This window comes from Parasteatoda tepidariorum, chromosome 4 (genome assembly GCF_982258835.1).
Source record: "Parasteatoda tepidariorum strain Cologne lab strain chromosome 4, Ptep-v5.0, whole genome shotgun sequence".
In the NCBI taxonomy this organism is placed as follows: Eukaryota; Metazoa; Arthropoda; class Arachnida; order Araneae; family Theridiidae; genus Parasteatoda; species Parasteatoda tepidariorum.
Window position 1 is genome coordinate 64,171,943 of NC_141758.1, and position 13,641 is coordinate 64,185,583.

At 29.2% G+C, this 13,641-nt stretch overlaps 1 protein-coding gene across 8 annotated transcripts in view; it reads right to left on the reverse strand.

Annotated features, from left to right (window-relative positions):
• LOC107438641 (uncharacterized) overlaps positions 1 to 13,641 on the reverse strand; it is a 583,728-nt gene that overhangs the window by 64,551 nt on the left and 505,536 nt on the right. For all 8 annotated transcript variants that reach the window (XM_071182379.2, XM_071182380.2, XM_071182378.1 and 5 more), the window contains one exon: positions 1,797 to 2,564. In XM_071182379.2, the coding sequence (XP_071038480.1) occupies positions 1,797 to 2,560 (764 nt within the window). In that variant the 5' untranslated portion in view covers positions 2,561 to 2,564. The remainder of the gene's footprint in view (positions 1 to 1,796; positions 2,565 to 13,641) is intronic.

Below are 13,641 nucleotides of genomic sequence, written 5' to 3' on the forward strand. Positions count from 1 at the left end.
TAATTTTTTCCGTGACATGTTCCGGTAAAAAGTACCGGAGTGCCGGTACTTTTTACCGTCATTTGTTACGGAATAACGGATGCTAACATATACATTTGAAATTCTTTATGTTTAGGATAGAGATATTTATTTTGAAACAGTGGCTTTAGATTTTTCCCAATTTTAAGTATTTGAATGAATCATCATTTATACTGTTTTTAGAGAGTTTTCACATTGTAAGTTATTCAATTGTACTCAATAATAAGTAATTTCAACTACTGGTAAATTTAAAAGAAATGTGATGTAATTAGTTTTTTATGAATGCTCTACATCTTTAATTAAGTACTCATTAAAAGCTACAAAAATAGTACATTAAGTCAATACAGCGTTTTCAACTACAATCATACAATTTTAGTTTTTTTCATTTAATTATTTGTGAAGCTGACCTCTAGTTCCAATAAAAATGGTAATTCTAAAGAATACGTCAAAGATCACGTGCACCGCAATCAGGTTTACAAGCTTTAAGTATAAGGGTTTATCAGGGCATTCAATCACCGCAGAAGATTTGAGATAAATAATTGCACTAGAGAAGGCTGGTTAATACCTTCTTCTAATGATTTTGGGTCTTTTCAATCGAAGGTAAGAGTTCCTAAATCCGGATTAGGTTAATCTCTAGGTCGGCATTAAGCTTAGAGGTAAGTACACTCATTTAGCTTTCCAAAAGAACAGAAACAAGGGAAAGTAAATACCCAAAATAAGGAGACCTTGTTAACTTAATTTATACACGTTTTTTTAGTTGTTTAATAAATTTCGGGATAGTTAATTGCATGTAAGATGCAGAAAGTTAACTTAATGGTGATTCAAAATCTACAGTTATTTACTTTTACAATTAATTTTTCTTAATGAAGAAACCCGGTTACTTTTTTGTTTTTTCTTCCTTCTAAGAATTAAGTAGAATGATTTTTTAATGAGAATTTATCATAATCAACACTTTTGAAAAGAAACTATAAACTCAGGATTACCAATGATCATTTGATCTAAATGGTGGGAGTGTAGTACACGCATGCACCACAATATTGTTCTCGGATCATCATTGAGGATGAATCCCAGGCCGTAGCCAACAGCTCATTAGTTTAGCTCTAGTGCAACGTTAACAATCAAACCGACAAATATCGATTTAATAAGAGTCAAAAAGCACAATTTTCCAACAGGTAATGCCCCAAACAATCCCAGAGAGTAAATAGTTGTCCCAAAAAGTATCACGTACATCTGGTTCCTGATAACAAATCGAAACAATATAAAAGAATAAGTCCAATACTTGCACAAAGTGATAAGTTTCTCTTGTGATAAGTGCATAAAAATGATGTTAATATATGCAGGGGTCGATTCAGAAATTCAGAGGTAATAGTAGACTAAATATAAAGGCTCGAGTACATGCAGTTTTGAACCCAAATATGCATTTTACCCTTGAACAAAATGACATAACTTAAAAGAATTCAGATAAATTAAGAGAACTTGAGTTGATATTTATTTAAATTTTTTAACTCAGAGTTCAAGCAGACAAAACATGATTTTTAAAATTTAAGAGATCTCTAAAAAGTTGGGGGCTTTGGACCTGTTTGGTCTTATGATAAATGTACTAATATGTGTCAGATTTTGTTCAGTTTTTCTTATTGAAACTTATAAACTTGGACCTAGTATCAGACAAGTCAGAACATAAAACTTTATCGGTTAAAAAATACAAATCATACCTGATGTGTACTAACTATATAGTATTAAGTCTAAAATGAATAATGATAATAAAAATCCCAACTCACCCATTCGTGTGTTGCCGACACTCAGATTCCGGGCCTAAACTGGCTTGTTGAGTTAAACAATGTCCATAAGTGTTTTCATTTAATGTTGCACTATTGTGCATTTTAGATGTCAGTTTTTTCACTACATCGTCCATGGATCGTCTGTTAGGAGGCCTACCATTACCAAGATCACTGTGGTGGCTACTTCCTGGTGAAGGGACTGTTTCCATTGTCCTTGACTGACCAGGTGAAGCCAGTCTCTGTTCGGCGCTGCCGGACAGTCCACATTCGCTCCCACTGTAACAACCCGGATCGGAATCAGATTCCGAATCACCAGTGTGCCTTTCCTTGCCGGACACACTCTGTAAGAGTCTTTGTTTTCTGGATGTGTGTGGAAAGACAGAACTGGAATTAGTAGCCATGGCACTGTCCAGCCTGGCTTCAGGATCACTACTTGTACAGTCCGAGTCCTGATCCGCCAGTCTGGACGGATAGGGTGAGCAACTTTCGGAGGGTGGTGAGGAAGTCATATTGTCTAAAAAGTTTTCTTCCTCCTCTTCGTCTTCTTCTTCGTCGAAAGAGTATTGCAGTCGATTGTCGGACAACGACTCCTGTTTCTGAAGATTCAAAGGATTCTCTTCGACTTCTGGAATTGGTGGGGTATTGAAAAAATTGGGTGTATGATGAGCGTCCAAAAAGTCAGAGGCGACTCGATGGTGGTGAACTCCATTGCTAAGATCGTCAGGCGTGAATTTTGTCGGAGGACTTTTCCGTTTAGATGACATCCTCCTAAAGAAGAAAAGAATAGTTTCTTTTAATAACTAGAAAAAATACACAACTCTTGCGAAGGATGAAAAGATATACAGAACTTTTTTTAAAACAATTAGCTAGAGCTTTTTTTAAACATTGTAAATCGTAAATCTTTATCTGTCAAATTTAGAGATTCATCAATTATTTATTATCTACACTTGTCGGAAAAGTGGCTCAATTTTGAACCGTAATATCGGCACCTTGAACCATAATATGGTGTAAATTCCTTGCACTTTTACTCGATGTTAAAGTAAACCATATTTTTGTTGAAGATGAACCAAGTTTCAGAAGTACTATAATATGGTTTAAGTCAGCACCAATTTGGACAGTATTATCGTTCAAAACGTTCAACCATGCAGCTAAAAAAAATTGAAACTAAATTTAAAACCATACTTTTAAGTGACCTTTGCGCCCTTCCACCCATAATCATAATATAACAGTTCTTTGGTCATCAAATTTAGAAATGAATGAACAGGACAATCGAAATGTTAAATGTGGTATTACCAAGGGCAAAAATTATTGCCCCATCTTGCATCGAGTTAATCTATCACTCTCACTTGTATTTATAAACTAACGAATAGCGGATTCTTTCCACCTCTCATTATAATTGCAATAATTGAGAACATTTGAATGCTATAACAAGTGAACAATAGCACTTTATGAAAAGAAGAAACTTTTTTGAAGTACAATGACTTTCTACGTTCCACTTAACAATTAAGAAAAATCTTTTGTTCTCGCCTCAACGAAGCTAAACAGCTTTTCTAAAACAGAAATGGAAAAATGAGGGGACTATATATAGGAAATGATATTTCCACAACTTGTAAAATTAGATCGCACGTGGAATTTTGATTTATTTAACAGATCACTGTGTACTGTTAATTTGTACCTGTTAGATGCGTTGAATCATAATAGTGTTAAAAATTATCGAAACTTTTATATGATGTCAAGTTGAACCGTATTATCATGCAAATCAATTTTTCTTGAACTTGATTTACGCGACAATATAGTTCAACTTAAACAGTATCTTAGTATGTTTGCATGAGAATATAGTTCAAGGTACAAATTTTTTTTTTTTGCTGTTGACCGATTTCATAGAGAATGTATATTTTCTGTGAATAAACGTGGTTTTTTAAAATATCACTGAATATAAATTTTTACCAGCTTTGGTAAAAAAAATTTTTAACTGAAAATTTTAATACTGCATCAAACACTAGCAATCCCTTGATTATATCCACACAATGCACTATAAGAAAATTCGGTTTAACTTTAAACGAAGATGCTTCTTAAATCATATCAAAAGGGTAAATAGGTTTTTGAGGGATTAATTTACAGAATATCATGGTTCAATATGCTTGAACGTCTATAACAGGGAATTTCGGTTAATATTAGAATATTTCAGGTCAAAAAGGTTTTTTCTTTTTCAAATTAGAAGATAAAAGTGAAAAAAATTGTAGCCAAGTTCAAAAGTTTAAAGTAATTGAACACAATGATAAATATATTCTTAAAAAAACACACACGAATTCGTGTTTTTCTTGTCTACTTACTTATACCACTTAATTGCCCCTGCAAGTTTAATTTTTCTTTTTTCAAAATTGAAAATAAATAATGAATGAAATGCTAGGTCACTTAGAAATTTTGGAAAATTATTTATCATGAATATACTAAGAGGAAAAGCATTCTCGCAACATGCCGTTATTCGTCGGGGGACTTATGGAGGTAAAGATTCTGCAATTCTATGACCAACGGCAGGTGGCGATGGGGTCAGCAATGAGCACTAACTGCTTTTATTTCAAAAAATAAGCTGCTACTTATGGATGTGAAGCTAGACGGGCTTAAAGACGCTACCAGAGATTGAACCCCTGTCTTTCACAATGACAGTTCAGAGCCTTAATCACTGAGCTTTGAGCTTCAGTATAAATATATACACTATAAGAAGAAAAGCTGTGATTGTCATGCGTCAAAATGTGCAGGTAATAGAAAAAAATTCACGTTTTCAAATTCGGACAAGTTTGACACGCTGAAATTGTATAACAATAAACTTTGTAAAAATCCACATGGTTTAGTTGCAACGTTGTAGAACATGTGTTGATATTTTTCTTACTTGTTTCTTACCTAGGAATTATCAAAGCGTAGTTATATTTACTTTATACAACTATAAGATTTAGCACACATGTTATATATTATACTCTTGCTTGATATCGAAAGAAAATCAAGTGGAATCGAATTGTTTTCAGATCTAATTCTTCAAGATAAAGACTGAGCTTATCAATAATAAATAGATCTACTTAAACAGTTTAAGCAGAGCTGAAAATGTATTCTGAACTTAAACGCTTAATAATAATAATAATAATAAATGGCATGGCAATAATTTTAAATTGCAAAACAAATTGTTTTGAACGTTCACTTTTTATTCAAATTACACGTTTTCAGATAAAATTCTTCAAAACAGCATTCAAGTCTGAAATTGTTAATTTACTATTTAGGTGATCTTTTTGCCCTTTCATTTTCTCTGCAATGAGTTCACGTTCCCTTAATTTAGAATAGAAGGGGGGCAAAGGAAATAAAAATAATAAACACACTAATTATGGTCAAAGTTAACTTTGTTTCTTGCTCACGGCACGAGACACAAAGCGCATTCTTCCGTCAAAAAAGACGCCAAAAGTACAATACGAGGATCTACAACAACAATGGCTTTATTACTCAAGTGAATAAAGAATAAAACCACCTGTTGTTCCCTGGGAGGTCAAAGCAGTGGGAAAAACGCTCAAAAACCATGGAAAAATCGAGCTGTTAAAAAAAGGAAGAAAAAAGAATGTTAAGAGCAATTCGTTAGCATTGTGCTATGAGGGTTTAGAGCTGTTGTTCTTTCCAAAAGAGAATAGCTGGACAATTAAGTCTTTGACGATTAGAGTTATTGTCGATCCGACGCTTTTTTTTCCTCTCTTTTTTTGCGAAAACAAAATGTCAAAGCTATTGTATACAGTAGAAAACAGGTGGTTTAAAAAGTACTTCCCCTTCTGTGCGAAGTAAAGAATGGAACAAATTATTGGAACAGTAGACAATTACTCTTATTTATAAGCAAACATATTATTTAATTGTTCAAATCTAAGACTTAAGGCAATAAAATACTGGCTCATTTACAATTACATTTTGATTATACACATTTGCTGCTATATTTACAAAATCAACAAGTTCTTCTAGTATAAAAACTAGATATATAGATAACCTAGCTATAATGGGGTGATTCAGAAATAAGTAATGCTCGAAAGTTTCAACTTGGCTGGACAACAAGTACTATATTTTATATTCAAAAACGGAAAAAAAAAGTGTTTGAAATTAAATTAACTATAAATATGAAAGCAACTTTACTTATAAACTAAATAAAATTTAAAAATGAAAGCAATATTAGAAAGTAACTAGCTAAAATAAAACGATGAAAGCAATAACTCAAACTAAATGTAATCAATTAAATTTCAATTAAAAAAAAATTATTTTGTTTTTAAATTTGAGAGGTGGGTGATATAGGGATTTCTCTGATATAGAATATTTTTCTTTAAAAGGATGATCGAAAATAATTAAAAGTATGAGAGCAAAAACCTAATATTAAACTAAAACTAAACCAATTAATTAGAAAGACAAAAAAAAAAAAAAAAAAGTAATGAAGCGATATCTGTCACAGAAAAATGTGAATAAGTATGAGTTCGAAAAAAGAAAGATAGAATCAAGTGGGAGAGATACTTTTAATATCAATGAAAAAATCAGATGCTTTTTAACAAATGGCGGCGCCGACTTTTAGCCAAATTAGTGACATTAATCAAGAGGCACGTCTATTATTAGGTTTGCTAACTAGTTTTCACAAGGAACAAAGCCACGGAATTCTACTTAAAGCGATTTCGAAGACGACTAAAAATATTTCAACATGCTGATGACTTTTTTTCTCCAACTTTTATTTTATCGTTCATTTTTTCATTACCTCATAAGAGATCTTAATATTTTTAGTGGATAGAAATGTTTTTGTATGCGTGAAAATTCTTCTGGTGTCAGTTTTGAGTTGAGAAATTTTAACAACTTTCATTTTGTGGCGCATTGAATTCCGGACATGTTTAACGCTTTGTAGACTAAATTTATTAATATACAAACTTTAATTGATTTGCAATGATTAACCTTAATCTTTAAAAACCTTGCCTTTTTCTTACCAGTTAACGAATAAATTTAGCTTTGGTTAAAAAAAATTAGTTTTAGTAAAGTAAAGTAAAAAAAAAACTTTTGCTTAAGGGAGACACAATTATAACTTTTGATTTTTAATTTATAATAAAGTTTAGTCTCTTATTATTCTAAAACAGTTTTAATATTTTTAACAATATTTTTTTATCTATTTAACTTCTTTTGAGGTTTCTAACTTTCTTTCTTATATTTATTATTTTTATGTTACTTTATAGATTTATTTTTAATTCATATTTATTATATATTTTTTAAAGTTCTGAATGAATACATTAGAATATAAGTTGATGCTCTGGAAATTTCAAAAATTGGCACTCATTTTTACGTCAATCAACAAGAATTTTAACACGATTGTGCCCGAATATTTAGTTTAAGTTAGAGCAATTTCTGCCTTCACATTTTTTCAGCTTTTGTTGAAGAGAACAAAATTATTTTTCACATACTTCAGAGATTTCAAAATTTGAAAACGAAAAGATTAGCGAATTTCTTACAGAATAGAGATTGTGTATCTTACGCTTTAAAATAAAAGACTTCAGCCTTAGAATAAGTTCTGAAAAAAATTAAAATGTTTCAAAATAAAAGCAGAAGATATTAGTAATGTTTTTAACTCCTTTGTTTCCCTCCAGATAATGACATACACACGTTCATGAGCATGAATATGACATGAAGTCATAAAATAGAAACGAGAAGCGATATATCGAAGCCTTCGAGTCCACATATTGACACTCATAAGATCTTCTAAGCACGTAAGAAAAGAACTTGTTTGACGAGTAGGGTATTAAGGATGAAATATTAAGCATTTCAAAAAAACTCGAGCAAAGCATAACATCTCAATAAAAGAAGATTTGAGAAAGAGAAAACGAAACTTTTTAGGGAAACGTATTTTGAGAAAATTGAAACTCACATACCTTAATAGAGAAATTACCAAATGAGTTTTATAAGAGATTATCGTCTGTTAATATTATTCTTTTATGTTATTTGATCAGAATCTTCAACATCGCAAATATGAGAATGAAATTAACTGAATCATTATAGCTAAGAACTTGAAAAAGAGTTGTAAAATAATGGATTTAACAGTATGAATATACACATCACTTTTTTCATACATAATCTATATCATAAAAATCGTCTGATAGAAAAAAATATATAATAAAGCTTTTCAATTTAATTATATTGATAAAAGTAAAATTATACTAATATAAAGAGCACTATATAATTACAGTTAAAAAAATTACGTACTGAACCATATAAATCAAAAGTACACAATATTCCTAATAAAAAATGGCAACTATAGTGAAATAGATATTTGCTTTAAAATTATCGTTTGGATCTTTTAATTTAACACTAAAATCAATTTAAACTTTTCTCTCATTTCTACCCTTACATAAAATGCTTTTTATTTCGCAAACTATATTAATTAAAAAATAAAAATTAAATTTAGGTGAAACTTTATGTAAACAGTCATTTCAAGTAGTAAGTACTGCATAAAACATTTATTATTATGTTGACACAATTCTAAATATGATTGAATACATGAATTCTAATATTATATATGAATTCTAAGATTATTCTAAATGCTTGTTTAGTGGTTTTCAAATTGATGTCATTATATAACATTACATAGCAGGTATTTAATAACAATATTTTTTTAGAATTACACATAAATATCGGAATTATTTTAAACATTTACTTTTTAGCTCTTATCACAAGAACAATTTATATAATTTTTCACCGTGGATTATCTTGTTTTTTTCAATACCTGTAAAATTACAAATTATTTTTAAAGAAATATTTTGCAAACATGAGCAATGTATTTTCAGTTTAAATAAAAAACATAATTATTTTATTATTTTTTTTAAACAGTCGTAATAGTCTTAATTTCAGTTGAAAATGAATTTTTAATATGACTAACGAAATTAGTTAAAATAAATAACATATCATAATTGCTTTTGAATGAATACTGAATAAACTATTTATATTCGAAATGATAATGATTTTTTTTTTTTAGCTATACTCATGAAATTTTTTTACGACTACTAAAGTAACTACTACTATTATTAAAGTTACTCCTACTAACTTTTTTTAATACTGTTTTAATTTAATTTAAAATGTTAGTTACACTTTCATAGCTTTTACTTTTAATTTTTAGAGTTTTTCTCCAGCAAAACGTTTACAAAGGCTTTTCTTATTTCATTTTGAAATCGTTGAACATCCGACCCAATTGTGAGTTTACGACTACCAATGTTCAACTCCGTAGCCTTATAATTTTGAACCCAATTTAGAAGATAAGAGAACTCATGGATCCAGTATTAGGAGAAATTTTCCTTCATGAAGGACTTTGATAATGGAACTAACCAGCATTTGCCTTACATGGAGAAGAAAAACCAGAAAACCTCCTATGGTTAGCCCGATGGCACTCTATCCATGATCCATCTACCACTGAGGATATTTTAAGTCAGCACTGAGATCGGTGCGAGTCGGATGCAGAATTCGTATCGATCATCCATTGCTGACTCATAATATTAAAGTGAATATAATTCTCGATAATTGAATCATATGACTTAAAACAGCTGATGTTGATTAAAGGAATAGGGGGATATAGCTTACGCGAAATAATAATAATAAAACAAATCTAACATTGAATTTATTCTAATAGCAAAAATGTTAAAAATCGCATGAGAAAAAATTAAGTGATTTTTATTATACCAAATCTTTTCTTTTTTTAACCAAACCTCTTTAAATGCTTAAAACGCGCTGTTTCGAAGTACAATACGATATGTAAAATGCAATAATTTCACGAAACGTATTCTTATTCTAAGTAATTTCTACAGCTGTTGTCACCCTCCTGGAATACGTCACAGTATGGAGAAACCCTTCCTTGAAAATAGAAAGCGGAAGAAAATCAGAAAAAGGGATGGTCCTCACTAAAGTTTATTATATTTTCCGCGCAAGTTGCGTGCAAGTTTAAAAAAAAAAAAGGTAAGAAAAAAATATTTTAAAGCACGGTTCTAGTCATATAGCTGCGAGTTTAAAAATAAGTGCTCGCGTGGAAAGGCGTGCTTCTTTAAAAGAGGCCTTCCAGCAGGAGGGAAACCCCAACTACCAAGGGAAAAAGAAGAAATATTTATTGAAAAAAGGGAAAGGTTTTCAACTATAAAAAGAACACCCACAACAAAAAGAGGGCTTTCTAGGCTGTAGTAGTTTTTGTGGTATTCCATTCATAGAAATAGGCATTTTTACTACATAAGGTCAATCCCCTTTTGCTTGGGATGTCTGCTGTCTCATCTTTTCGGAAAACTTAAGTTTCCCTGTCATTGAAGAAAAGGGTTTCTGACATTTCTTGTTTGGGGTGATTTCGTTATTTTCGTGTTCTTAAATAAGTTAAATTTATTATTGAATTATTAGTTATAAAAAGTTTCTAAATATAAAATTGAAGAAACCTTAAATTTAAGAAATTTGCTCACTTTTATTTTTATCTCTTAAGAAATTAAATATTTACGAAAGATAGTTTAGGATAGTTTCCTTTCAAATGACTTTTTAATCCATTTTAGATACAATGATAAACAATTTTGTTGATGGATAAATTTTTTTAAGGGATAAATTAAAGCATGGGAAAAAGTTTTTTAAAATCCAAAAAAAAATTCTAAAATTTGTAAGGAAGAATTAAAATAAGCTTAAAATTTTAAAGTATTAAAATTACTTTTTAAAAAAAAAATTACTAAATTAAAAAAAATTAAAAATAAACACAAATAAAGCTGTTAACAGGCACTTAATTATTTACTATCTACAAAATCGACTTCAACTATCTACAAAATCACCTCGTCAAACCAGATAATAATAATAATAATAAACTAAATAATGTAAGGATAATATTTGACACATTCTAAAACCAATTTTCATTGTTTTAACACAAATAGAAATAAATTATTGGTATACAATTATATGCTTAAACATAGTTGTAAATATTCATAATTTAAATCTAATAATGAGAACTTAGACATGCAATTTGTCTAATCTGATTCCTAACATGCGTTTATAGATTTCTTTTTAACAGGAATGAAAATAGAAATAAATTTTATCAAACTAATTAAATTATCTTTGCGCATTTTACCACCGTAGAAATAAATTTTCATGAAAAATTATGTTCTGTTTAAGGTGCACATTACATTAGGTTTTGTTTTAATATAAATTAATGTAATCTGCAACAATACGTAATACGTGATAGTTATTGGATATATACGGTTAATAAAAAGAGAACAATACAAGTAATTATAGTCTTTTACAAACGTTATATGATATGTGATAAACAATAAATAAATGCATTCTTTCCCAGATGCTATATATAAATTTTAATATTGACTTTTACATCAAAGAAACTCGATTTTTCAAAACCAATTATTATTAAGTTTTAATCGTAAAAATATCTTTAATCCTAAAATTTGAACTTTTCAAATCGATTCATATTTCTTTTTCTTCCTTTCGTTTTTTAGTTGTAAAAGAATCCATAGATTTAATAGGAAAAAAAATGAAAATTTTCGAATCAATTCCTATAGTTCAAATGAAAGAATTTACAAATCCAGTTTTACTTATTTTAGTTATAAAAGTATAACAAATAAAACTTTCCAAATTAATACATGCATTTAACACAGGTTTAATTTTAAAATAAAATACAGGTTAACTTTTTATGGTTCTAACAGTATGGCTCTCAGTTTGCAAACGTAATTTCTTAAACCTACTTAGATTATCAACAATTCTAAAATTTAAAAATTTTTCTTTACTTTTTTAAATTATGATGAAATAAATGACTATAGAATTAGTCATTTCTAAAATCGAAGCAATATTTTAAATATTGTTCTATATAAATTAATAATTACGTTTTATTAAAGTCAAAGTCAGAAGTTTAATTACATCTACATTCAAAAAGTGTTCTCCACTTAAGCACTCTGCGTCGTTTTCAAGATTTAATTCTCTATATTTACACTTCCACGCGAGCAAAAAGGACTAGCACCGCAACAAGAGCAAACGGAAAGAAGAGAGTAAAAAAAAAAAAAGAAAAGGTTTTCTAACGAACGAGAGTAAAGCAGGAGTGAAAAAGTAAAAAAGGTAAGACATCCTATTGTTTACTTGACACGGGATATACGCTGCTAAGTTGGGAAAAAAGGACGGGAAATAATTTAAGTTTAGAGAAGCGCGTGTGCAGAGAAAAAAAGTTCTAGGAGGAGACAGTTGAAAGAAAGACCAGCCCTTTCAGCGTTTCGGTTTTAGATTCTTGATGAACGGCGCTCAAGAAGAGATTTTTTTGAAAGAGAGAACAGCGCGACTGCGATTGTTTCAAGGGAGCTCCAAGACGACTATAAGATCAGCGGTTCACAAAAGATATTTCGCAGAACGAGGGTTAAAACTTTTTATAATTAATAATTATTATATTCATATCAATAATCCACAATCTATTTAATATTTCGGTCATTTATAAGAAATTATTTATGTTTAATACCAAAAATTTTTTTTTAGCATAATATGATAAATATGTTTCTAATAACAATGCATCGAATAAATAATGAAAGGGATATGCATAATGCTCTTTGAAAATTATATACATTTGAGGCTACGGTGTAGGGTCCCTATACTTCTGGGGGCCCTTAAATGTTAGAAATATCTTTTTTTTGTGAGCTTTCTCTCGTGAATTATCTATTATAATTATGAGTGAACAAACATTGAAATAAATATAAACTCGAATTCACTAAAATATCGTAATATAGTTATACTATAAATATTAGCCTTTTTCATGTAAGCAACATGTAAATTTGGCTTAAAGCTATAACAGGCAGTTCTGACCGGCAGTGAAAAAAAAATTTGAGTGAGAAAATTGAAATATCAAAAAAATACTTTTTTTGTAACTAACTAATATGACTAATTATTACAAACTTACAATTGGTACTTTACAATAAACAACAAATATAATCAGATTCACTGACAGAAAAATCTGAGGAAAACTCTTTTAAAAAATCGGTTACTAACATTCCATTTTTCACTTACGATCTCAAATGTGTGTGACCATGTAATAAGTCAAATTGGTTTGAAAATTTTGCTTTTTTATTTAATTATTATTATTTTTTTTTTAAAGATTTTCTTTATTTTAGGGTTACATAAATGTAAGGAATGTAGTAGTTATTTTTTTTACATAACTTTTATGCTTCTTAAAAATACATCTGAAACGCAAAAAAGCCAGATAAAAATACTTTTCAATCCATTTGAATGCTGAAACAAAAAATTGAATACAAAAATTGAATTTTTCAATTAATTTAATGTTTCTTTATCAGCGTAATTTGTAGGTAATTACTTATTCAAATTTCTTAAATTTCAAATATTATGGCAATTATATTAATTTATATAAAATAAAATTTCTTGAAACTTTTAAATCAAATTTATCCTAAAAGAATAAGTAATAGCTAAAATTTGCATATTCCAGGCAATATTTCAGATGAATTCTCATCGTTCAGTTGATACTGTTTTTACTATGCCAGGGACTACTTTAAATATTTTTGAATACATAGCATGGAAGCAAAACTGTCTAATTATCAAAAAAAGAAAAACAAGAAAATGAAGATAGTTTGTATAAAGCTTACACGCCTCTTTGAAAGTCACACCATTTCCGTTAACCTCTTTATCCTAAATTAATACTGATAATATCTCATTGATCAATTGATTGATTTTTTTTCTTCTGAAAATAAGATGCATTTATTAATGATAAAGCAGTCTAACTAATGCCGCACCTACATTTTTTATAACATCAGACTGAATAAGTATTACGCAATCTAATCTAAAGATATTTTAC